This window comes from Marmota monax, unplaced genomic scaffold, assembly GCF_021218885.2.
Source record: "Marmota monax isolate L192 unplaced genomic scaffold, Marmota_monax_Labrador192_F-V1.1 WCK01_AAM20220418_F8-fsc00008, whole genome shotgun sequence".
In the NCBI taxonomy this organism is placed as follows: Eukaryota; Metazoa; Chordata; class Mammalia; order Rodentia; family Sciuridae; genus Marmota; species Marmota monax.
In genome coordinates this window covers 25,419,985-25,446,464 of record NW_026694432.1, presented here as the reverse complement: position 1 = coordinate 25,446,464, position 26,480 = coordinate 25,419,985, and the positions used below count along the sequence as shown (strand labels likewise).

Genomic DNA, 26,480 nt, shown 5'->3' with positions numbered 1-26,480 from the left:
GGTGGTGGAGAACAGAGGGAAGGAGGGAAAGGGAAGGAGGAGGTAACCCTGCGGCCAGACTCCACCTGCCCACTCACAGACAGCCCAGGCAGGGGCAGAAAATGAAGGAGAAGCCATCTTTGCTTAGGCAGTTCCTGACATTTCAGCCTTCTGACATCTTTCCTCCTCAAAATAAAATAATGCACTGGGCAAAGTATGTGAATGCACAGAGGTGGAGTCCAGGGAAGGCAGAGAGAGAACATGTCTGTGGCCTGCCACTCACTGAGGCTTGCCTCAGGAGGACGATGGGTTGGACGGGAGGAGCCAAAGGGCTGGACAGTGAGGGTGGAGAGTGAACGGGGTGTGGCCATGGGGGCTGCAGATGGAGCTCACAGGCCCAAGCTGCCATCTGAAACAGGAGCCTGGCCCCACAGCACACCCAAAATTGCAGCCTCTACCCAGAGCTAAGAAAAGGGAGGAGGTGAAGAAGGAAGGAGGTGAAGAAGGAAGGAGGTGAAGAAGAATGGAAGCATGGAAGGAAGGGAGGGGGGAAAGAAGAAAAGACATATTGGCTACTCTTCTACTAAGAGTAACTTTGAGTTTTGAAAATACGAGGCTAATTCGCATTGATTGTCCCATAATTTTTAAATATCATCAAAAATCAGTCATTTTCGATCTCCTACGATTCATCTCTCAGATAAAAGAACAGGAGAAAACACTGTTAAGAGCCTCATCTCGATCCCCCCAGACCTCGTTCTATGCATTCACAATCAAGATGGGATTAGATCTTCCATACAGTTCCATAAGCGACTTTCCTCGTCTATCATGAACATATTTTTGTGCCAGAAAGTATTAATCTAGCATAACTTTAAGGCTGCCTGTCATCGCACAGATGCCCTGAGACCTATTTCACGGAACCCTGTTGTCAGCCATTCATGTCATTTCCATTTTTTCCAGCTCCCTCGTCTCTGTATGGTAGGGTTTGCATGCATGCTTCATGGTTCCCTTGGGAGGAATTTCTAGTGTTGCTTCTTCAAAGCCTCCACACCCATCATAAGGCTTTGGATACAGGCTGTTGCTAAGAAGTCCCCTCCCAAGCACGAAGGTTGGGAGAGCATCTTCCTGAGCCGGGGACAGGAGGACAATGTGTCCTGGGGGAATCCACTCTTACTGTAGATATCCACCTTGTGTCCCTAATCCTGGCCAATTGGGTCCCACAGTGTTGGTCCAGAAGGGAGGAAATCTGAAGCCCAGTTGGGGAAACAGTCTCCTTTTCAAAGTGTCATAGGGAGTTGGTGCCAGGGTCAGGTTCAGTACCCAAGTCTGATGATTCCCAGTCTAGTGTTCCCTCCCCCATAGGGCCTGCTTTCCTCATCAGAAAAGGGAACGTCCTTCATGCTGAGGAATTAGAGGTTTAGCACACCACGTTTTTCAAGGGAGGGGCTCTTATTTTTAAAGTGGAGCCCAGAAAGGACAACACTGAGAGAACAGACTACAAACGGTGGCACTTCAGACATTGGTGGAGGGCGGCTTACAGAAAATAAGTGGCCACCTCTTCTTCCTGAGGCTGAAACAAAGGCCTCATCCTGGAGGTGGCTCAGTCTCCATGCCACACAGTGACCCTGGGGACTGTCTGTCCCTGCCATGGTCCTTCCCTGCAGGAGAGTCTGGCCTTGGCCTGCGATAACATCCAGAGGATGCGGGCTGACATGGGCGGCACCAACATCCTCTCCCCTCTCAAGTGGATCCTCCGGCAGCCGGTGCACCAAGGCCACCCACGACTCCTCTTCCTGATCACGGACGGAGCCGTCAGCAACACGGGGAAGGTGCTGGAGCTGGTGCGAAACCACGCCTTCTCCACCAGGTCAGCCAGGCTGCCGGGGGTGGGGGCCAGACTCAGGAGAAAATGTGCAAAATGCTAGAGGAAGAAGATAGGCCCATGGGTCCCACAGTGCTTGACTTCGAGGAGGGGGTGGGCGCTGGCTTTCAAATTGGCCTTTTCCTCTCAGAAGTTCAGGAGGGTCAAGTTGCCCACACCTCTGTATGTGAGCCCCAGGGAGCAGCCTAGAAGGAGGTGGCCTTGACTCTGTGCTGACCGTGCAGCACTGATGAGCTGTGTGTGTGTGTGTGTGTGTGTGTGAGAGAGAGAGAGAGAGAGAGAGAGAGAGAGAGCACACTGTGGCACTGTGGATGGTCCTTCCTCCTCCTCCCTTGCCTCTGCCCCAAGATAGGACCAGCTCTGAGTTGGCTCTGTCTCTTTCCCCATCAGAGGCAAAGATCCAGAGGGCCTGGCAAGTAGCAGCCTCTCTGTCCCTGTCCCCCAGGTGCTATAGCTTTGGAATTGGACCCAACGTCTGCCACCGTCTGGTGAAAGGCCTGGCATCTGTGTCCAAGGGCAGCTCTGAGTTCCTGATAGAGGGGGAGCGGCTGCAACCAAAGGTAGGTAGAGGGGCCTCCCAGCCTCCTCCGGGGCTGGAATCTCAGAGACCCAGGCAACTCAGTGGGATTTCACCCCAAATCTGAGCTTTGCCCCAGGCCACACCACTCCCCAGTGGGAGCCTCAGAGGCAACAGCCACAGAGCAGGCAACTCTTGCAGCAGCCCCAGGACACTAGGCCTCCTGGTCTCCAGCCACTGGATCACATGCTTCATCCACTGGCCAGGCAGGATTGAGGCTCCTGAAGGAGCCGCCACCTTTATAGATTTGGAGCTGAGCTTGGAGTCATTTCTGGCCACACTTCTGATGCTGACCACAGTGGTTCAGAAGACTCTAAAGGACTCAGAGATTAGGAAGGCTGCCATCTTCTCTTCCTTCTTGCACATTTGTCACAAATAACCCAACCCTTAGGAAATCTAGGAGAAGGGACAGAATGGATTATTCTGGGGTTGCATCTCTGAAAGATAGGAGAGGGGGAAGCAAGAGTGAATTCATCCATTAGTGAATTAATCCACTGATTAAATTATAGCTCTTATAATCTAATTATTTCACCTCTGAACATGCCTACACTGTCTCACACATGAACTTTCAGGGGACCTCTCAAATCCAAACCCTAACACTGAGGCAGATCCACCATCTGTGAAAGGAAATGCGGGGGAAGCAGATTGGGCAGGAGCTTCCAATTGTGATGTTCTGGAAAAGTCTTAGGCAACTCAACGGAGCTCTGGAGCAAAGACTGCCCAGGCACTAGAATCTCTGCAATCATTGGTCTAGGGCTTCCAAGGAGAGGTGTGTTCTTGGCTCAAAAGCTAAAGCACTGGATCTGGAAGCTGTCACCAAACTACCTACATCCCTTGCAGCAAAAATGACATGGTCTTTCTGGAAAGAAGATTTGAGGATGTATCTACAGCCACCACAACCCCTAAATCATGTTCTCTGGGAAAGGGAATCAGTTTAGGGGATACTAACCCACAGTTGTCATCCATTGAACACCTGGCACATGGCAGACACTTCAAATCTGGTGTCTCTTAGAGCCCTCCAGCTACCACCTCCCACTTCAATGCAAGGGAAAACTGAGGCCCTGAGAGGTAAACTAACTTTCCCAAGATCCCTATCCAGTTCATGCTTTGATCAAAACCTTCCATGTTCCCTTGAGCTAGCCATAGCCAGACTTTGAGCCTCAGACTTTCTCCTTTTTATAAAATGTTCACCTTAGAGAAGATGAGAGCAAATATCCATCCCAATCCCAACAGTCCAGGAGTCTAAAAGGCTCAGAGGTGTGTCTATTGCTGAACAAGCCACCCTAGGCCTGCTGTCACTTCCTCCTTGCTGACACCCCCTCAAGCTCATGTCCACACAGTCTTTTTGTCCCTTGTCTGCACAACCCCTGCCCACACATCCATCCCACCTGTGTTCCAACAGATGGTCAAATCCTTGAAGAAGGCCATGGCCCCAGTCCTGAGCGACGTGACTGTGGAGTGGGTCTTCCCTGAGACCACGGAGGTCCTGATCTCACCTGTCAGCACCAGTTCCCTCTTCCCTGGAGAACGGTTGGTGGGGTATGGCATTGTGTGTGATGCCTCCTTGTACATCTCCAATCCCAGATCTGTAAGTATTCTAGAAATTTCCAGGGAGCCAGTGAGAGTCCAGAACCCATGCCCACAGATAACACTAGTGGCTAAGACTATTCATGTCATCTAGGAACTAACTGGAACAGGGTTCAAGTTGTAGGTATAGCTGCGAGGCCATGGGCATTTGATCATGATGACACTGATTAGTTGGGCGCCACCATGTCCAAGTGAACAACTTGAGGAACTTGTTTAAAATGCAGAGCTCAAGCCCAACCCAAGACTATTGAATAAGAATAACTGAGGGTCTGGTCAAGGAATCTGCATTTGACATCACCTCCCCTAAATGATACAATGGACGCTTCCACTCAAGAACAACTACACTCAAGTTTCTTTGAACATTTAGCAATTCGTATCTCCTTAGATGAGCTTGTGTTTTATTTATTTATGGATAATTCCCTTGTATTTGGTGGCAGAAGTGGGATAAAAGCAAAGAACTTCTCAAAGGGAAGTGAAAATTTGTGCTAAAATGTGGGAGATTGGCTGATAAGCTCTTTTCTCACTTACCTACCTTCTTTAGTGGGTCTCTCCATTACCCTTTAAAGAACTTCTCATCTTGATTGAAGGAGTTACAAACCCAATGCCTAGGGTGATTGGGCAGGTATAAATTGGATTTGTTGTAAAAATAAAAGGGACAAATGATATAATGGACAGCAGTCATCACTGAACTCACAGTTGGAGAGGCAATAAGGAATGGTGAGAACTATGGTAAACCGGGTAGCCCTGTCTAATCTGGGCAGCTCCTACTCAGCTCTAACAAACTGCTGCCATGCAGGACCTGTATGTGGGCCTGTATTAAATGTGTTTCCAAGAGAAATTGGAACTTTATGTGAAATCTCCAAATTTTTGCATGTTATAGAAATTCTTAAGAGCCATTGTCAGGGCAAATGTTAACGTGTTGCGAGGAGCAAATTGTTCAACTGCAGGGAAAAAATGCTAGACAAGATGCTATCCAAGTCTCTGTGCAACCCAGGCCATCCTTGGAGGTCTGAAAGACAGCAGAGCATCATCAGACCCTCCCACCTGATGGAACCCAATAAAGTCATCAAATTCATTCTTCCTTTGTACCCATGACATTGGCAGATGTTGGATAAAGAGTACCCTCACCTGTCGGTGTCAACATGACCTGCCACAAACTTCATGGAAAGCAACCTAGAAATAACTAATGAAATTAAAAATAGATAAACCTCTCAACCCATGAATCCCACTCCTGGAACTCTAACTCAGAGAAATGAAAGAGATTTAATGGATTTGTGACCACCTATTTTTATGGTGGCAAAAATAAACATTCACAAAGTGAATGATTAACAATAAAGATGGTGGAATGTGGTACCATCGAATATTAAAGAGAATGTTTGATATGCAGGATTTCCAAAATGTTTTAAGTGCAAAGGTCAAGATACTGATAAATATAAGTGATATGGTCCAGTTTTCATGAAACACCAAAATGACCCTCAAAGCCAATATGTTTTACAACACACACACACAAACACACACACACACACACATTTATACCATGAAGAATGAAATTAAGGAACATTTGTTCATTTCGGTTATCTATTAGGAGATAGGAATGACATTTAGAATTACATTTTTAAAGTTTTTAATGAACAAAGTCAATAATTTAAAACATCAGCAACATAAATGATATGAAAAGATAGTCCCATTCTCCAGCTCTTGAACAGAAGTTTGCCTCAATTCCTTAAGCAAAAAAGTTTTCCTATTCCAGTGGCTCCTCAGAGGTGAAACCCCACCCTCACTCCCACCCATACCCCTTGCCACCCAGTGGAAGTTCTTCCTGACATCTAGCCTCGCTTGGCCCTTTTTCCTCTTCTCCCTCCAGGACAAGAAGCGAAGGTACAGCATGCTGCACTCCCAGGAATCCAGCAGCTCTGTCTTCTACCAGTCTCAGGAGGAGGGACTTGGCCCAGACAGCCGAGACAGTGCCAAGAGTGTAGGGAAAACCAGAGAGACCAGGCCCTTCAGTGGTGACTCCACCTCTAGTCGCGGTATGCTCCCTTTTTCATAATGATGGCCACCTCAGTGTTTCGGTCAGCTTTTTAGCCACTGATCCCCAAAGACTTGACAGGAATAATTTTAGAAGGAAAAGTTTATTTGGGGCCTCACAGTTTCAGAGGTCTTAGTCCATAGATGGCTGACTCTTCTGCTCTGGGTCCAAGAGGAAGCAGGACATCAGGGTGGAAGGGCGTGGCAGAGGACAGGAGCTCAGGACCTGACCACTGGGAAGGAGAAAGACTGTTCTTCACCAGGGGCAAAATACATACCCCAAAGGCATGCCCCAGTGACCCACCTCCTCCAGCGCACGCGACCTGCCTACGGTTATCCACTCAGTTAATCTCTCTCAGGAGATGAATGCACTGATTAAGGCTCTCATAACCTAACGATTTCACCTCTAAACTTTACTTTCTTTTTGAGTCCAAGTTTTCTTGGGACACCTCATATAACACTTATAACTTACTAGCTGCAAAGCACTTTATAAAAACCATCTCAATGAATAATTAGCAGCCTGCAGAGGGAGGTACCATTATACCTATTTCACTGATGCAGACACTGAGATTTGGGGAATTAAAGCAATGTGGCTAAGTTCTCAGAGCGTGAAGGAGGTAGACAGAGCACAGATTGAGTCTAGACTTATCTCTTAAGTCCCTTTTCAGCTTTTGTTTCCATTCAAAGGTCATTTACCGATTACTCAATAAGGTTAGGCGGTAAGCACAAGATGAAGGCACAGGGGACACAAACATGGTACCGTCCTCCAGGACTACCTCTCCATCTGTGAGAGAGATACCACTGACCTTTGCTCTGATGGAAGCACAGCAACAGGGGCCACATCTCTGGGCATCCAAGGAGAGAAGAGAACATTCCCTCGAGTATAAAAAAGACTGCACGTGGGGACTGGTTCTTAGAAGTGAATAAAGAGAGAAGGTTCCAGAAACTTCCTGGATAAAGATGTGGAGGTGTGATACTTAAAAAGGGATACAGGTTGGCTTCTTATACAGTTTGGAGCGCACTGTACCTTCAAAACGAGACAGAAGCGAGCGTCATTGGGAGGACAGATGAAGGCTAGATGAGGCAAGGCTTTGGATGCCAGGGAGGCACCTGCAGGTACAGCAATAGAGAACTTAGGAACTTGGAATGTTTCCTAATAGGAAAGGGGTATCCAAGCCCCTCTCTTTCCCCTCTGTCCTCCACCCTGACAGCTCCCTTCTCGCTGCCCCTGCCCAGGTACGGACCCCTCCCAGAGACGGAGAGCATACAGCACCAACCAGATCTCCAACCACAAGACCTGCCCAAGGACCACCACAGCCAGCGACCCCACAATTTCAGCCAGGAGACATCCACTGCGAAAAGCCAAGCTGCAGGATCTCACCAATCAGACCAGTCCCGATGCCCAGAAGTGGCAGGTTGATTTGCAGGTACTCCAGCATGGCAGGTTGGTGAGGGACTAGGAGGGACCATGAGTGGGGAGAGCTGAGCCACAAGGAGAGGGCCTGTCTATCACATAGGTAGATGATGGATGGATGGATGGATGGATAGAACACAGAGTCCAGATCTATCTGAATTTACATCATTAAGTTTCCATTTAAAAGATAATTACCAATTACCTACAAGGACTAGGTAGCCACCAGCTTAGGGAGTGAGCCATTTCCTCCTATTTTTCAACTGTCCTACCCCTTAATGACACCGTCTAATAATGATGCTCACTTACCAATGAGATCGCCTGCCCTCTGCACACAGCACTTCCCAGTTGGCAAGGCACATTTATCTGCATCTATTCTGTCATTAGATTTTATAGCACATCTGGAAGAGGAGGCAGTTTGGGGTCCAATCACTCCCACTCAGTGCACACACAGAAATTGAGGCTAGAGAGGTAAAGCAACTTACCCAGAGTGATGCAACCTGTCAGGGAACTGTAACCCAGGACCCTCTGTCTTCAAAGCTCCACTTTCCCCCCTGCTGCTCTTCCAGTCCCAGCAGCTGGAAATTCACCCAGGACAGAGGGGATTTCAAGTCAGGGCTGGGTAGAAAGGTCACCTGGTGTTTCATGAAATCAGGTTTCTCACCTCAGCACCATGGCCGTGATAATTCTTTGCTGGGGAAGAGGGACAATCCTGGGCATGATAGAAGGTTTAGTAGCACCCTTGGCCTCTGCCCACTGGAAACCAACAACATCCCCAGTCATGACAACCACAAATGTCCTCAGACATTGCCACATGTCCCCTGGAGCTACATCAGTTGAGAACCACTGTATTAAACCAAAGTGTGGTTTAACCCATTTCCTTGAGAATGGACTTCATGTCAACGTGCATGAGCTTGTGGTACCATAGAACCAGGCATGAACTCTCCCCAGTGTCCCTTCCCCATCCCAGATGCCACCTCAACCCTCCTTGCCTCCATAGATACCTACTGCCACCTTGTCTCCCTGGGAGCTCTCCTCAGTGCTTAGCCAGGGACCACCCCATGCAACCAGAAGGCACTGGCCTAGGAGTCAGGCAGACACTTCCTCACCTGCATCACTTAGCCTCTCTAAGCCCCAACTACCTCATCAGTGAGAGGGAGAGAGTAGCTATGTGGGTGATGGAGTCACCACCAACAACAGATATTTTGGGGGAGCCAACTCCAAGTGGAGGACTCTTCCAGCCATTGGCTGGTGGAGGATACAGTGCTGACCAGCCCCCAGCACGCAGTGGGCATCCGATGGCAGCTTTACTTGGCGAGAGCTGGGGCAGGTTGACTTCCCTTGACTTCTCTTCACTTGCTCCCAAGCTCTTGTGGCCCACCTTTGCTCATCTCTTCCCCTTCCCACCTCTACCCACCCCAGACTTCTCTCCCAATCTGATTCTCCCCAACTGACTTGCACACATGTGCATTCTCTTTCTCTCTCTCTCTCTCTCTCTCTCTCACACACACACACACACACACACACACACACACACTCCCTGCAGCCTCTGGCCTGTGAAGAACTGGATCTTAGATTCATCTGTTGCCGTGGAAACTATAGTAACTTGGGTTTCCCTCTAACCCAGTGCGGATGACGGTGAGGGCAGGGGTCTGACCCAGCATGGATCATGGTGAAGGCAAAGGAAGGAGGAGGAATCCCAAATCTCGGAAGGGGATGGGGTTAAGGATCCCTTGAGATCCAACAGTCATGGCCAGGTACCAGCTTCCATGGAGGCCATTCTAAAAGTGGCCAATCTCCTCCTCCCACAGTCTAGTGCTATACCTAGAACCTCTGGTCCAGAAGCAGGAATGTCACCCCCATTTAATGGGGAGGCACATTCCCCCTCCCAATAAATATTTAATAGGAAAAAGCCCCATGGTTAATGGTTGACCTAAAAAAATTTCTGTTACACATAGTGAGTGCCTTTGTTTTCCTCAGTTCCACTACCAGGGGATGTATGAGGTCCCAGAATTTTGAAATTCATTTAATATTCTTCAGTTACGAAAATAAGACACACTCATCACTTGCAATAAAAATTCTCAGATAGAAAAAAAAAATTCTCAGATAGTTCATTCAGGAATAAAGTACAAATAAATGTCCCCATTCCCTAGTCTAGACCACTTGATTTTGAGTGTCTCACACATGCACAACACACACATATATTTTTAACAATTACACATACAAACTCCTCTCCAACTTACATTTTAAACATCTTTTCATTCACTTTTTATATACAGTAAAATTACTCTTTCTGTAGAACAGTTCTGTGAGATTTAGCAAAAGACTTTTATGGTCACCACAATTCACCACAATTAAAATACAGAACTGTCACAACTTAATATTTAAAAATTAGTTTTATCTTGGACATCTTTCCACATTGGTATGAAGAAATCTCTTTTTGCTCAGTGTTGTGAGGTTCCCTTGTACAGATGTAACATACCCTATTCACCCTCCCCTGCCGATGGATCGGTAGCTTCCAGATTTTTACTTTTACAAATTATGCTGCAACAAATATTCAGTGCTTGTACATAGATACTTATGCCTTTGTGGATTTCTAGAGGACTGAATTCCTAAAAGTGGAATTGCTGGATCTCAGGGATTTGTTCATTTTAATTGTTGCTAAATAATTGCTTAATTGTTCTCCCACCGTGTGTACCAATTTGCACTCAAACCTACAACCCAGGAGAGACTCTGGGTCTCTCCTGTATTTGTCAATCTGCTAGACTGTTTTAATTTCCATTGCTCTACTTTTTCAGGAGGCTAAGCTTCTTTATGGGTTTATTGGATCGTTTTGCTATAAACTGCTTATGAACACCCTTAACCCATGATTCTATTAAGCTTGTCTTTTTTCCTCCAGTGATTTATAAGAGCATTTTCTTAAAAATGATCTTTGTCATGCATCTTGTAAATGTTATTTCCCAGTTTACCACTTTCCTTTTGATGTGTGTACCAGCACAAGAATAGATAGATTAAATCATCAAAATGGAACAGAAAGCTCATAAATAAGTCCAAATGGGCATCTGTGTTGGGAGAGAGGTGGGGAACTGATAAACTGTAGGGACTCAATGGATAAACTATTCAGTAAACAGTGTTGAGGTTTGTACCATTTGGAAAATCAAGAAAAATCTGGTTTCTGTCTCTAAAGTAAAACAAATTTCATGTGATTCAAAGATTTAAACATACAAACAAAAATAAAAATTCTAGAATATTGTTGCGTGGGAAAGACCTTTTAAGCATGACATATGGGAAGACATAAGGAAAAGGGTTGACAAATTTTAACCACACACATAAAAAATGTTAAACTTTATGCCCCCCCCCAAAAAAATGGGTTTAGAATTATTCATGGTATGTGATTTTTCATGGTTGTTTTGGTTTTGGGTTATGTTTGTTTGTTTTAGTTTTTAGCTTAGAATTTATCCATCATTTGGTTGATATTTTTCATGAGTAATAGTTACTGGGTCCTGGATAAGGCAGTGCCTCAGGGGAGTTGCAGTGCCCAGGGAAAGAACCATCATTGGGGCAGGAGGGTCCTCCACCACTGGTTCGGGTTCCTCCTCCTCCTCCTCCTCCTCTTCCTCTTCTTGTGCCCATAGTCCTTCCCGAACAATGGCCAGGAACTCAGCCGGGGCCCCAAACTTCATGGCCCAGGGGCCCGCAGGCCCTCTCTGCTGCCCCAAGGCTGCCAGCCCTTCCTGCTCTTGGGCCAGGAGCCCCAGGCCTGGGGACTCACGGATCCTGGGTCTAGCCTGAAGCCTGTTCGGGACAGTCGCAGCCCAGGGGACTTGGGTAAGTGTAGGAAGGTCCAGAACCTGGCTAGGGACGAGGAGGAATCCTTGGCTGTGATTCCCCAGAGGGCCAATGCCTATCTGTCCCCTGAGGGTTTGTTGTGGCCCACACTGCCCTGAGGACCTCACCGATCCCACCTTCTCCAATCAACCTTACCTTTCTTTGTGCAGCCTGATCCATCCTCTGCCCAAGTGCCCCTACCGGGCCCCCTCAGGTCCTGGCTTCCTGGGAAGTGGATCTGTCCCTTTCTGGGAGACAAGCTCATTCCACCTAGTTGTCCTAGAAAAGAAGTTGTCTGCCCCCTGGGAAGGGAGACTGGGTTCTACTTGCATAGGGATGACTTGCACCAGGGGGAAGGATATATCCTCTGGGGGGTGACCATCTTGTCCCTGGGCCCACAGAACCATCCCATCACCCCTCCGCCTTCGAGACAGAGCTATCCTCGGACTGGGAGCCCACGGCCGAGTCTGAGGAGCTGGGCAGCTCCAGCAGGCCCACCACCCCAGGCCTGATGCTGGGCAAGGCTCTGGTCAAAGGCCTGCAAGAGAGCCAACGCTTGCAGTGGGAAGTGATCTTCGAGCTGGGGCCCCCCGGCCCGGAGCGGGGCAGCGCGCGCGACGCCGACCTGTGGAGCGAGACCTTCCACCACCTGGCAGCCCGCGCCATCATCCGCGACTTCGAGCAGCTGGCTGAGCGCGAGCGCGAGATCGAGCAAGGTGAGCCCACGCCCTTGCATCCTAGCCCCGCCCAGTGCTCCGCCCACTCCAAGACCCCGCCTCCTGTAGCCCCGCCCAGCGCCCGCCCACTTCCCTCCACGATCCACCCTCCCTCAGCGGGCCTCCAGGCCCCACCCCTTCCTTATCTCCCCGCCCTCCCACGGCTCCACCCACCCTCCTCCCGCCTCCGGCCCTGCCCCTCCGCATTTTGCTCCAAGCCTGGTTTCAGCCCTGCTCTTAGCTCTTAGCTCCCTCAGTCTCCCCACCGCCTCCCTCTGCCTGTGCTCCATCTCTGCCTCCCACCGCTGCCTCCAGGTGCCTCCCCTCACCACCCACCCGGGGCTCCACCCGCTCCTGGATCAGCCAGCGCCCGCCTACCTCCAGGTCTCCCTGCCACGATCCCTGGGCTCCTCCCAGCCCCATGGGTTGATCCATTCTCTTCAGCCTCCTTCCCATCTCCTAGGCCCCCAGTACCCTATCACGGCAGTGCTTCTCCCCTGCAGTGTCCCCTGTAGAGCTCCGGAGACAGAAAAACGTGATAAACATTGGAATAGCCTGTGCTCTCCTCTGGGACAGTCCTTTCCCACAGGGCCCTAGACCTGTTTCCACACACTTACTGAGAATCAGCCAGGGCCGGAGCAGGGTTTGGACCCTGTAGACTCAGCTACTCAGCAAAGGGAGCAAAAGAGATTCCACCCTTCCCCACCAAGGAGGGCTTGACACAGGCTAGCAGAGAGGTGGACATTAATCAAACAGTTACACAATACGTGATTATTTTGTAAACAATAGAGTTTTGTACAAATAAAAAGTTATGCAACTTCCAAGCTATCACTCCAACAAAGACATTTATCCAACTAAACATCTTTAAAAGTATCCTAACAATGTACAAATGCATTCACAACAGAATCTACTGATTAAAACACTCCAACAAAGAACCTACAACAGAATTTCCAGATGCCTACAATAGTTTGTAGATTTGTTTGGTTTACAGTTGCATATATTGCCTTGTTTTAAGAAATGTCATTAATACAAATGTATGATTTATAATATCCCCATTATGGCAAGAAAGAAAAATACATTCATAAAATAAAATGTCTTTCAGGTATTTATGATGCCAAGTATTTAAATGATTATTCTTACTATGACATAAAATAATACTCATTTAGTAATAAAAGATAAGAACAAATACGTACTTGAGTGCATTTTTCCTAAGTGCTATTAAGAAGAAACCCAGGGATGAAGCCACTGTACAATAGAAATGGACTGAGGGGAGTTCATTTAGTCCAGAAATTGGGGCATTTTTCTTCCAAGTAGTATCTTTAGGATCTTGATGGAGCACACTTGGAGAACAAAAGGAGATTATAGAGTTGTATGATTTCTTTGACTGAAGTTTATGTTTTATTTACATAATGTTGTTTATACTTTATTTATATTTGAATAATGCCTGTTAGTTTTTGCTTCTGTGGGCACTTCTTACAGTTTACCAAGCACATTTCACACAGCCAGAATCTCAGGTTCCATTACTAATCTGCTGGGTGACCCAGCATTCTCACCCTCCCTCTCTGATTTTCAATCTTCTTGGCAGTTTAATGGGTCAGGTAGGTGGCTCCCACCCACCCCTATGAAGTCCTGTGGCAAGGTTTCCATTCGACATCTGCAAAATTAAAATATAAAAACAGACAATATCGTTTATTTAAGAATTAACACTGAACTTATTTAAGGGAATTAGCTCTCTTCTCAGCTAATGGGTTTACTTTTTACATGAAAACATCCTTTATTTTGTGAAATGAAATGATGGTCGTTTTCTTAACATCTTTGATGAGCAAGTGGGCGACCCCTTGATTTTCAAGGCCTGTTTCATCCCAAAGATGGGGACCACCGTGGAGGAGCCCTCTTTTTAGCTTGCAGAGCTTCTCTGTCCTGCAGGACTTCCCAAGACCAAGCAGTGACTCCGGTTCCTCCCCTGCAGGGTCCCATCGTCGCTACCAAGTGAACGCTGTGCACACCAGCAGGGCCTGCAATGTCATCAGCAAATACACAGCCTTCGTGCCCGTGGACGTGAGCAAGAGCCGGTACCTGCCCCTGGGAGTGGAGTATCCCAATTCCGGTAAGGTGGCTGGCGGCCAGGCACTGCTGAGGCCACCCAGCCCCAGGGACTGGAGGAGGGGTTGAGGCACAAAGGAGCACGGACCTGCAGGGAGACGCAGGGCGGGGCCTAGAAGCAGGAAGCACCCAGCACCCATGGTCCACCCTCCACGGGGCAGGGGACACATCAGTCTCCATCCTACTCACTTTTCCCACCAAATGAAAATTACTTTACTGGGTTTCCCCCCCTCCCCAAAAAAAGGGGCAGGGGCAATGCTATGTTGTTCTTGTAGAAAATTCCCAAGTATAGAAAGATAAAATAACTTTCTCTTGACGGGTATCTACACATAGAGAAATCAAAAGACAGATAATGTTACAATGATGGGAACATTTTGATATGTGCTGTCGTTTACCAAAGCTGGGTATGTAAAAATCTATCGACGAAGGGGAATCTAGGTGCTCATTTAATAGTCGTAGCATATTCTACAGCAGAAGAATGTGATTTGATGATCAGCTATCATCCAAATAGCCAATTAGGGGGTGGGGCTGTGGCTCAGTGGTAGAGCACTTGCCTAGCACATGTGAGGCACTGGGTTTGATCCTCAGCACCACATTAAATTAATAAAGTTATTACATCCATCTAAAATTTAAAAATATATATTTTAAAATAACAGCTAATCAGAAAGCATCCCAAAGTGCTTTGTATATATTCTAAATCATTTAACTCTCAAAAAAATAATTCCGCAGAGTAATTGTATTACGAGCATTTTATAGATGGGACACAGGGGCAGGGGGTGGTTAAGGAACTTGCCTGAGGTCACACAGAGTGACAAGCAAAGCCAGGCTTTGAATCCAATGCCCTGGCTCCAGAGTCTCTTCTCACTGCCTTTTAAGATTTGTCACATTTTGAGCCTATTTAGACCTGTGGTTGACTTCTCATTTGGTGACTGGAAATTCTGCTGCAAAGAACATCTTGGTGCACCTGTCTGAGAAGTAGGCCTTCCGTGGCAAGGGCGCGCCCATCTAAAATCCCGGTGCACGTTCCACACTGCCCCTCGCCCTCCGGGTTCCTTCCCACCCCTCCTCTCCAGCACTGAGTACTGCTTACCTTTCTAAACTCTGCCCACCTAGTAGAGGAGAAAAGACTCTCTCTGGGGCATTCCTTTAATTGTTTTATGAGATACTTTACGTATCTCTGAACTCTGTGCTGCTTCTTTACTGGATTTCATTTTCCTGTTCTTTGCAGTTCCTTTTTTTTTTTTTTAACACAGAACTGCAAAAAAAAAAAAAAAGTGTTTGAAACAAAATGGGCCCTTTCTCCCCGCTCCTGTCCCCATCCCCTTTTCTCATCTGTGGTACCTAAATGATCAGTCACCCTTCCCTCCATCACTGCTGATTGCTGCCATCTCAGGCGTGGGCCAGCAGCCGCGGATGGCAGGCTGTGGCCACTGCATGTCCCTTCATGTTGCTAGGACGCCTCTCCCTCCCGCCCGTCTCCCGCTGTCTGCTAACATGCGAGGTGCACCCCGAAGGTCGAGGACCTGGCCCGCATCTTAACCCAAGTCCCAGAGCTCCCTAGGCCTGGACCAGCACCTCCCCACGTGTGTGTGTTCTGAAAAATTCAAACTCTAGTTTCTCGTCCTGCGAATATCCATTTGACCCAAAAATGGGAAGTCCCAGGTCAGGAAGTATATTTAGTGACCAAGAACATTCTCTGCGGCAGAACCTCTGAGAGCCCTTAGTATGCTCATGGACTGCGGTGGGAGGAGGAGAATGGTGTGGTCTGGAGAAAACCAGCCCTTTAACTTCCTGGAAACCTTGCTGTTTCACCCACATCATGTCAGCAGTGGTATCCACCTGGCCACGCAGAGATGGTTATTCCCATTCTCCAAGGTAGGGAATCTAAGGGTCAGAGTGGACCACATCCCATCTGGCTAGGAAGGGCTGAGGTTCCAACCCAGGTCATTTTATTGCTCCAGAGCTTATGGTTTGGCCTTGTACTCTGCTCTCCTGCTTTGGGATCATTGTGAGTGGAAGCCAGAGTTGTTTCTGCAGCCTTTGGGAAGGAGACAGGACAGGCACATGTGCACCACTGATCCTTCTCCTTGTGCTCCATGAAGGTGCCCCGTTGCGGATGATCAGCCTTTCCCGACAGTGGAGAGGCGCTTCTACTGGCCTCGGACAGTCCCAGATCACACTCAAAGAAGACTCGGCCGCCGGAGACTGCAAATTTCAGACCCTAAGTAAGAGCCACGTGGGGTATGTTCAGAAGCCCAGGACCCTGAAGTTCCTGCACCCCCACGTCTGAGGCCCCAGAGGCTTCTCTGAGTCTGTGCTCTGAACTCCTTAAGCAGGGCCAGCACCAGGCCAGGCCTTCCAGGGCTGTCTGAGGCCTAAGATGGGCAGAGGGCCTTCACATGGGTCAAGCACGGCGCCATTGACATGGCTCTGTCTTTGGGGAGGCAGCTGCAGGGTGCCCAGGAGCAACAGGGCCTCCCTGCACGACTCCCCTTCCCATGTGCACTAACCCCAGGGGCTGGTCCACCCTCCAGGCTCCGAGGCTGCCCCCAGGCTCTAAATGCCAGGAAACCTAATAGACAGATAGGCAGCCTGAGCCAGCCCTAACCCTCTCCGTGGCAGCCTCACATGCACAGTGAGGAGGCCCTGCCTTCCGCCATGCATGAGGAGGACATCAGAGGTCCCCTGTGGCCACCAGCTCAGTCGTCCACACTGTGAGAATGTTTTATCCACACTGTATGAGGTGGCAGAAACCCAAAGCTGCTCTTCCAAATTAAAGCATTCTGCCCAGTGCTTGGCCCCTGTGGCTTCCAAATCCCAGGGGCACCTGCTCCACCCTAGAGCCAGGCTGAACCTCCAGGGAATTTCCCATCTACCCCTTCCTTCTCCACAGTTCATCTCTTGGTGGCCAGAGGCTTTGACCAAAATCACAAATCCCTTTCTTTCCATTGTCCCTCTATTTATACCCTTCAAACTCTGAACTCTTATCTACCCCACCTCCCCTCTCTCCCTAAGGAAGGTGATGGCTAACATTGAGAGTTTTCTATGCACTGGACACTGTTACTATCCAGGTCTCCTCATAACCATATTGAGAAGGATCTTTTTCGTTTGTTTGTTTCCCAATTAAGATATGAGGAAACTGAGGTTCAGAGAGGTTAGGTGACTCACTTGAGATCACACAGCTGAGATGTGAAGGAACCAAGATTTGAACCCAGTGTTTGGCCCAGAGGCCATGAGGTTGAGCATCATCCTATTTGCCTCCTGGTCCCCTCAGTGAGTCAGCCATTAGTCTCTAGTTCACTCTTGTGCTGGTTTCTCAGGGTCACCCACAAAACTCTACCTGGGTCCTTATAGTGTGAACAGTCTCATTTGGGGAGACAGAAGCTTTGCTGCACATATTTGTCCATGTAGCTTTTCTGTCACCGGGATACTCCCTTAGAGTGGATGGTCCAGTTCATTAACCCTTGCAATGGCAATTATAAGACTAATCACCTTAACTGTGTGTTTTTGAAAATAGTCTGTGCAGTTGTTACCCCCATTTTACAGGTGAGGAACTGGGACTCAGAGCCCCTCAGGAAGTCCGTGCCATGTTCTGGCGCCTCCTCAGGGAGGCACAGCCCTGGGAGGAGATGCCCACCTCTGCCCCCAGCCACTAAGCCCCCGTCCCTGTTGGGTGGGCAGCTGAGCACTTAGCCAGGCACTAGCATGAGCTGCGTGCCATCTCCTTCAATCCTCACGATGACACTGTGACTTGGGTTAGCTCCAATTGCAACCAAACTTATAAAGAAAGTGACTGGGCCAAGTGACTAGTCCATGGGGGAGTCAGGATTTTCACCCAGGCTCACTGGCTTCCTGCATTGTAGCCAAGGAGGAAAACCCCTCTGCGTCCCTTGGAGAGATCCTGTGTCCCAGTCAGGATAAGCATGCTGCTTCGGAAGGTGAGTGAGCAGCCGGGACTGGCTCTCCTAATTAAGACGGTGACCGTGGTGGGTCCTGGGATCAGAAGGAGACCTCAGCACCAACACAGTGCTGGGGACTTTAGTGATTCTTCAAAAACCCTTGTAAGAGCAGAAGAGGATTATCCCCAGTTTAAAGATGGGGAAACTGAGGCTTGAACAGGTGAAGCCCAAGGTTACACAGCAAGTTGGTGACAGAGCTAGGCCTGGAGTCAGGCCTCCCAATTCCAGCTGAGGGGCCACTGTACCACCCCACTCTGCCCAGTACGCTCCAGCAGTGTGCAGGGCAGAGTGTCAACCCACTGTTCCCCATTTGGTATGTTGATGTGAAGCTTTCCCAGCTCCCAGAATAGGCCAGGGTCCACCCCTCAAGGACGTTTGGAGGTCAGTTTCTTATATATTCCAGGCTTCTCTTCACCAGCTGGCTCAGAAGCACCTGCCTAGTGGTTAGCTCAGATCTCTCGAGGCACAGGGATAGAGGCAAGTCCCTTCCCCTCTCTGGGCCTCTATTTCCCCAGCTGAGCAGTGAGCAGTTGGACAGGTCACCTACCGGGCCTCAGTCTGTCATTCTGTGGCTCCCCAGGTCCCCTGCACAACCTGTCCACCACTGCTCTTTCCTCCTTGAAGGCCTCAGAAACTGTCTTTGGGTCCAGGTAAGTGGAATTTCTAACGGGGAAATGGTGGGGGCTCTACTGCACCCTCTTTTCCTGGGGTTGGCCCTGGCTGCAAAGAACAAAGGCAGGTCCAGCCAGACACTGAGATAGTGGGGTCGCTGTCTTCCAGGGCTCATGCTGCCTCAACACCCCCGACTCAGCCACTGTTACCGCGTCGCTCACATTTCCCATGGTCTCTCCGAGTGCCCGTGTCCCTGGGAGGGCTGGCCTGGGATTCTTCTGGTCAGTGGGCTGGTCATGGATACAGCATCAAAAGAGGGTCACACGCCGGGCGTGTGGCACACGCCTGTAATCCCAGTGGCTCAGGAGGCTGAGGCAGGAGGATCATGGGTTCAAAGCCAGCCTCAGCAACAGTGAGGCACTAAGCAACTCAGACCTTGTCTCGAAATAAAATACAAAATAGGGGGATGTGGCTCAGTGGTTGAGTGCCCCTGAGTTCAATCCCTGGTACCCCCCAAAAAACAAAAAGAGGGTCATATAAGAACTTGAACCTGTTCTTGTGCTGCCACTAACTCACTGAGGCCTCCGTTTCCCCAGCTGTCAAGTGAGGGAGGCTGGAGGAGGCCATCTGTCGGATCCTTCTGCCTCTGGCTTTCACAGGCTTCTGGGGGGCCCTGGGGGCTGGGATGGCCGGGGACACTTGCCTTTACCCACACAGGCTGACTCTCAACAATTCCAGGCTGCTGAGCCGAGCAGCCAAGGGCTTCCTGAGAAAGCCACTGGTCAAGACTCCAGAGGCCAGCCTGGGGAGCCAGAGTTTTGACTACTTGCCACTGGTGAGTACCCCCACCCTGCCTCAGAGCCCCTCCAGCCCCGCCTGTGAGTCTCCACCATCCTTCCCCTACCCAGAGGGAAGGAGACCTTGTCTTAGAGTTCAGATCCCGAGTTCTGGAGCCTACTAGAGAGCCGCATCCAAGCAGCCAGCAGGACAGAGGGAGTTAGAATGAGTCCCCCCATCCAGGTGGTGGGGTGGTCTGGGGTGTCGCTAGAGGCCAGTGCTGGCATCATGAAAACTTCTATGCAATCTGCTATCTTCACCCTAAAAATTCACAGGAATTTTGCATTCTACTTACCATCTATGTGTGTCTGTTTTTCAGTACATAAAAATAAGTCTTGAAATGACTCACAAGTGAGTAAAATTAACACCCCAGGGACACGCACCACGTTTAGCACATGGCTCTGCAGATGCCCCACATGCTGCAGTGGGTGAGGAGCCCAGGTCTGGGGTGGGCTATCTGGGCCTCTAGGACTTGGGGGAATCACAGGGTGTTCAAAGGAGGAGCACAGTTTACACCTTGCTGCCCGGCACTTGTCTCTGTACACCCAAGGGCACAGTGTCATTTTGAATCCCTCAAAATGCATTCATGCACTCAGCAGTGAGCCAGGCTACTGTGAGGCCCTGGAGAGACAGCCGTGAACTAGATAAATGCAACTAGGTAAACTAGTTTCCTGGGACTGCATGGCTGAGAGTCCCGTGGGACCCAGACGAGAAGCCAGGCATTTTGGTGGTGGGAAATACAGGGGGTAACAACCCAGGCCTGAGAGGGGGGCAGTGCCAAGATCAAGCATGACTTCCCAGAAAAGGTCATGGCTAAGCCAAGCCCAAAGAATGAGGAGCTGCAGCCTGCGTACGGCCTGGAGAGGAGAGAGCGAGCTTGGCGGCCAGGGAAGGGAGAGGAGCGGGGGATGAAAGCCCAGGGCCAACAGGGGCAGGTCGCACGGGGCTTTGTGAATCATCTCCTGAACTTACTTTAATAGAAAATTGAAAACATGGAACTGAGTATTCAAAAATGCGCTCTCTATGCCTTCTGAAGGTTTCCCCTGGGTGCAGGGCAGATGGATTGAGGAAGGAAGGGGAAAGAGGAGAGAGGGGCGCATCAGGAAGCAGAGGGTGCACGGCAGAGCCATTCAGAAGGTAGACTCCTCTTGGGATTGGAAACTGATCGGTGTGCAGGGTCGGAGAGGGAGGAGGAGGCCAGAGTCCCCTGGATGTCCTGGACAGTCAAAGTGGCCAAGCTGGGCCGGCCCACCCACCCAGATCAGGAGGCAGGTTTAGCAGGAAGACATTGAATTGGCCTTAGAAAGAGATCAGTCTGCGGCCCCTGTGGGAACTGGTGTGGGGATGCTCAGTGGGCCTGAGTTTCCCAAATATCCCCCGGGGCCACAGGGTGAGGAGGCAGGACAGGAGCAGGGAGCTAGGAGGAGCGGGACTTTTGCGTGGCCGGGGGGCTCCATGGGCTGACAAGTTTGAGGCCCACTGAGGGCTTCCCCACACAGGTGTCTCTGCAGCTGGCCTGCGGAGCCTTCCTGCTCAACCAAGCCTTCTGCGAGGCTATCAACATCCCCATGGAGAAGCTCAAGTGGACCTCGCCCTTCAACTGCCACCGAATGTCCCTCACTGCCCGCCAGCCCGAATCTAAGACTCTGAGTCCCCAGCTGTGCAACAGCCCCTCGCCTCGACACCTGTCCTGCAACAGTGTCTCCCTGGAGCCTCTGGCAGACAGCAGGCTGAGCTTGGAGTCCAAGGTGCTGATAGAGCACGCGGGGAAGCTGTGGGCCACTGTGGTGGGGCTGGCCTGGCTGGAGCACAGCTCGGCCTCCTACTTCATTGAGTGGGAGTTGGTGGCGGCCAAGGCCAATTCCTGGCTGGAGCAGCAGGAAGTACCTGAGGGCCGTACGCGGGGCACACTCAAGGCCGCAGCCCGCCAGCTGTTCGTACTCCTGCGGCACTGGGATGAGAACCTGGAGTTCAATATGCTTTGCTATAACCCAAATTATGTGTAGTGGGGGGAGGGGGCGGGGTGCAGGGGGGCGTGGGCCGTTTCCGCCCAGTGGGGAACTTTTTGAACCTGTAGCCAATATACTACTTGCTAGAAAGAGCCCTGGACTGGCAGTCAGGAGGCCTGAGTTCAATCCCCAACTTTGCCACCACCTACCTTTGTAAGTACAGGCCAGTCCCTGCCCGCTGCCTGGGCCTCAGTTTCCTCATCTATAAAATAAGAGGGTGAGATGAGGCATCTGGATTAGATCTTTAAAAATGGTTCAATGCTACTTGCTGCCCAGACATTCAGGCAGTGCTGGGGGGATAGCAAGAGGCAATGCAATTAAACCTGAGTTTTTTTCTGGAGGAAGACCATGTGGGCACAGAGCAGAAACAGCAGTGCCCCCCTCAAATAAAAGGAGAGATGAGAGAAGCCAGCAACATATAACCAGACCTACCATCTGCATCTAGGCACGGAGAGGCCTCCTCTGTCTATGCTGTGGGATAGGCTCTTGTCTCCATGGTGACAGTCTAGGACCCCACTTCCAAGCCAACTGGAGAAACAGCTCTCCCAAGACTGCAAAAGAGTTGCTTGAGGGCCTTTTCTTTGGGTGAAGCTCCCTCTGTACATTTCAATACTGGTTTGCTGATCATTTGTGACTTCCTGTCTAAGAAGAGGTGTTGGGCAGCACCAAGGGAGGTTATCTGTGAGCCAAAATATTAGACTGAAGCTTCAATCTGTGCAGAAATAGTTCAAGAAGGACAGATGTGCTGACAGCGATCAGTGAAGAAGCTAAGGCAGCACCTGAAATAATTTACACACTTGCAGGAGTTGGAGAAAGTGAAGTCCATCCCCTGTGCTGAGCAGCTAGAGAGGCATCTCCAAGTGCACTACAACCCGGGATAGTGGGTCCCTCTCTAACCACTGTGGAGGAGGGGGGCCTACTTTGCAAACCCATGCTTAGTTGTAGTGCATTTGGGCATGGCAGCTTGGGCTAGGAGGCATGATTTATTTGGTGAAATAATAGGACCTTGAAGGCTCCCCCACCCCAGGCCCACCATGGGATAGCCATGGATTGGTGTTCCCCAGCCTCAAAGTCCCTCATGACTGGTGTCAATCACAGCCACTCCCACAGACTCCCCAGAAGGTGGGTCTCAACCTCACCAAGGAACCCCCATTAGCATGACCCCAGGCTGAATTCATCCATCCTATAACCCACATATTTCCAAGCTTTAGTCTCTCATCAAATTCCTCACCCAGGGTGGCTCCCAGGGGCCTGGCGTGAAGCCCTATAGACATCCCTCTGCGGAGAGACCTTAAAGTCACCCATGGGGAGCCTTGTGGCTCTGGCATAAGTCCCAGCCTCATGACGAGTCAAGGGGTGGCCAGTGTGTAACCGAGGTTGGTGGGGGGAATCTCAGCAGAGTGCCCCTGGTGTGAAGGGGGAACAGGCAGGCCCACAGGACATGGTGCCCCACTACAGCCAGCCCTTCTCTGTGTGCCCCGCCCTGCCATGCTGCAGCATCCCCCAAGAGGGACCCTCTCCGCCCTTGCAGCCACAGAGGAGGATAAAGGCTCTAGGTTGTCTTGCTCGAGGCCCTGAGGAGTGAGGCAAGCTGGGTCACCTCTCTGCAGTCCCCCTCCCTGCTTCCTTAGCTGCCCTAGCTTCTGGGCAAGGCGAGGGGGTGGCAGCCACATGGAGGCTTAGCATGAATGTGCAAGTGGGAACACCCAGACTCAGGTCTCAGCTTTGATTCTAGTTTGGGCAGTGGTTTCCCTGGAGCTGGGGGATCTTCCTCCTCCTCTGACATTCCAGATTTTCTGACTGCAAGATGCTTCCACCTAGTGAACATGGATTGGCTATACTCTCTACGTGGCCTTGAACTAGTGGTATGTGCACCCTGGGCCTCTTTCCTCCTCTAACATGACCAGGTTGGAAACCCCTGCCGTGAGACTGAGTTGGGTCTGCGGGCCTTGGTGTGGACAACGACCAGGGCTGGGAGCAGGCCAGCCACTGCCCAGTATGGAACTAATACCATGAGATGCTTGGAAGGAATAACTCAGAAACCCAGCAAGGCAGTGGGCACACCACCCTCCTCCCCAGTGAGCCCCTTAGACCCTGCCCCTGCAGCGACCACCAGAGCACTTCTGCAACACAGCAAAGTGCTGATCTCTGCAACCCTTGCCACCACATGCGCAGGGGAGCGAATCCCTTGGTTTAAAGCAACCCAAGGGCTGCAGGGGACATCTGGACAGGAGTTTCTGAAAGGTCTACAGTGTTGTTGAGATTTCTCGCAGCCTCAGGAAACCGCTCCACCGTTGTCAAGCAGAGGATCAAGAGACCAGCTTTAAGGAAAAGACGAGAACGTAGGGGATGTGCGCCCGCAGGGAGGCTCAGGAGGCTGCAAAGGTCCCCTAGCTGAAAACACTGCCCCTGTGATCTGGGTTATTGGATTAATCTGGTTTGGTTCATTAAATTAGCCCCTGCTTCTTAGGTCACACCAAGGGAGGAAATGCCCAATGTCTGCGTCCAGCTCAGCCCCCACCCACGCTGCCTTCAGTGGGACTGAGCCAAGAACTGGGGCACTTAAGGGTTAGTCCCACTCCCATGATCAGGGTGCTGTGTGACTTTTGGCAAATTGCTTGCTTCCTCTGTGGCCATATGTCACCTGTAACGACCCCACGGCAAAGGGATGAGTGAGATGTGAATAAGAGAGGCCATTCTGTGGGCAAGTGGAAACACTTCTTTAGGTTGGATGTGAAGTTCATGTGCACCATTTCCAATGAGGTGACCCAGCATGCAGGTCTCCCAGAGTACTCAGCTGGTCTAGAACCCCCCAGGGTCCTTTGGCATTGACATTCAAAAGCCTTTGTGGAGTGCTTGCTGTTTGCCAGGCATAGAGGGTACTGTGGGCATTCCAGATGCTGTCACCATCCCTTTAGAGCTGCACAAGAAGCATTTGAAGAGACTCCTCCATGGAGCACGGTCCCCCCACCCTGGTGTTCCAGGCGGGTTGTCTAGACAGACCATGCTCCCAGCCCCGAGGTCCCCCCATGTGTGGGTACAGCCTTAGACTAGCACTGCCCAAGCACCTGGCACTGACAGCCAGCCCACCGAGTCTCAGACACTCCCTGATGGCCATGGCATTGGGCGACCAAGTAGAACTCCTGCTGCAGGCCCTCGTGTCCAGGTCGGGCAGGTCCCCGAAGCAGAGCCCTGAACCTGAGGCCCCTCAGCTGAGGAGACCAATTCCAGATCCCGGGAACTCTGGCCCCATGCCTAGGAAGGCTGATGCCACTGTACAGAAGCCGCTCGGTTTCCAGCCTTCGCCTGTTTCCCAGCCAGTGCCCCCGTGAGAGCAAAATGGACGGTGTCCACTGTCCCGCTTGACCCGCTTTGGAACTTACTCTGGCTGATGAATGGAGAAGCTGGAGTCATCACAGGATCCTGGGGGTTTCCACCTGCTCTTCAGTTATATGAAAAAGGGTTCCTCCCCTCGCTCTCCTAGGGCAGTAAAGGTTTCTGGAAGTTTCCTCTAACTCCTGCTTGCACCCTGCTGATCCCTACCCTTATCTGGGAGCCAAGCTTCCTCCTGTTTTCCTGTCTCTCCTTCATCAGGGTCTCCCAAGGAAAAGGAGTAAAGAAAGGGGCCTTCCCCCATCTGGGTGCCTCCCCCTCCCTGGTGATTGGCGGCCCCGTCACCCACCTAGGTGGAACTGCATGACACCCCAGCATTCGCCATTTAGGGCTCCCACTGCTGCCTCTCACGACTGGCACATTGTGACATCTCCAGGTGACCCCAGACCCAAAGACATTCCATATCCTTAGTACCCTGGGGACGGAAAGGGAAGGGATTGGCTCCCCGGGAACAGGGCATGTGTTCGTGGTTGTGACTCTTGGAAGAGGGCTTTTCCCCCCAGAAGGGACTAGAGAAGTCGACCAAAAAAAGAGGATGCATTGCTCAGCTGTGAACAGCACCCTCCGCCACGCCAGAGTAAAAATAGCCAGGGCAGGGTTATGGCATTCTGCAGCTGGGGTAGTCTGAGCTGCAGAGATCAGTCCCCCCCCACCCCATCTGGGGCTCAGCAGCAGCACCCGGCCAGGCTTCCAGCCTCCTGCTACAGAGCACCCTGACTCGTGTGTCCGGCCCTGCCCCAACCCATTGCCTGTCGCTCAACAGCACCTCCTTCCTGGGGTACCTGATGGTGGGACTTCCCGCTCAGGTCTCCTTGGCTCGGGGCCAGCTGTCTTGACCTTACAGCTGTTTCCAAGCCAAAGCGCCTCGCCTCAATGCGCTGACCGTGGCGACACGTCATATGGTTTCACTCTTTGCCCAGGTCCGTGGCATGGCTGGTGCTTGTCCCTGGCAGAGCCTCAAGTGCCTCTAATATGCTGCCCACCCCTTCGCCTGCTCACCTGTAATGACCCCACAGTGCCTGTAACACGTCGTCCTTCTTGGGATCTGCATCACCTTCTCGCCCAGTAACCAATTACATTATAGATGTTGCAAAGGTCCTGGGATCGGCCCTGGGCATCAGTCCTGGGCCCTGGGCATCCACCACACTTAGAAAATCCTGCCCTGAGGTTATGCGTGCGTCTGTTCTCAAAGGAATGCCTTCTTGTACCTGGTGGCTACTGTTCTCCTGTAGGCCTTGAGCACATAAAAACCATCCATATGGCAAAATTATACTTGTGTCTTCTCTTTTGTTCTCAAAGCCCATAATCCTTGGCTTCCAAACAGTTCAGGGGTCTGCTTGCCTCGCTTAGTGAATCATCTCTCTTTTGTTTGGGTTCCTCCTAAGGTGACCAATGGTCCCAGTTTGCCCAGGACTGATGCCTGGAGGGAGGGAGGGTGCCAGGAAAGTTTTAAGCCTGGAACAGTCCTGGACAAACCAGGACAAGTTGGTCATGGTGGTTTTCCCAGAAGCAGAGCCTGAGAGAAGGATTCAGTGCAAACAGTCTACTTGGAGATCTCAGGA

At 50.7% G+C, this 26,480-nt stretch overlaps 1 protein-coding gene and 1 long non-coding RNA gene across 5 annotated transcripts in view; one reads left to right on the top strand and one right to left on the bottom strand.

Moving 5' to 3' along the window:
- Vwa5b1 (von Willebrand factor A domain containing 5B1) overlaps positions 1 to 21,523 on the top strand; it is a 33,171-nt gene extending 11,648 nt beyond the window's left edge. For all 4 annotated transcript variants that reach the window (XM_046469387.2, XM_046469389.2, XM_046469388.2 and 1 more), the window contains 13 exons: positions 1,641 to 1,843; positions 2,304 to 2,418; positions 3,838 to 4,023; positions 5,887 to 6,052; positions 7,287 to 7,477; positions 11,097 to 11,289; positions 11,691 to 12,005; positions 13,975 to 14,112; positions 16,211 to 16,333; positions 17,972 to 18,046; positions 18,648 to 18,717; positions 19,397 to 19,514; positions 21,016 to 21,523. In XM_046469387.2, the coding sequence (XP_046325343.1) occupies positions 1,641 to 1,843; positions 2,304 to 2,418; positions 3,838 to 4,023; positions 5,887 to 6,052; positions 7,287 to 7,477; positions 11,097 to 11,289; positions 11,691 to 12,005; positions 13,975 to 14,112; positions 16,211 to 16,333; positions 17,972 to 18,046; positions 18,648 to 18,717; positions 19,397 to 19,514; positions 21,016 to 21,522 (2,400 nt within the window). In that variant the 3' untranslated portion in view covers position 21,523. The remainder of the gene's footprint in view (positions 1 to 1,640; positions 1,844 to 2,303; positions 2,419 to 3,837; positions 4,024 to 5,886; positions 6,053 to 7,286; positions 7,478 to 11,096; positions 11,290 to 11,690; positions 12,006 to 13,974; positions 14,113 to 16,210; positions 16,334 to 17,971; positions 18,047 to 18,647; positions 18,718 to 19,396; positions 19,515 to 21,015) is intronic.
- LOC124110210 (uncharacterized) lies at positions 5,837 to 12,017 on the bottom strand. Its single transcript, XR_009224372.1, has 4 exons — positions 7,771 to 12,017; positions 7,078 to 7,506; positions 6,857 to 6,962; positions 5,837 to 6,283 (listed from the first exon to the last, which is right to left on the bottom strand). It is a non-coding gene; the product is annotated as an uncharacterized LOC124110210 (long non-coding RNA).
- Positions 21,524 to 26,480: the final 4,957 nt, after the last annotated feature.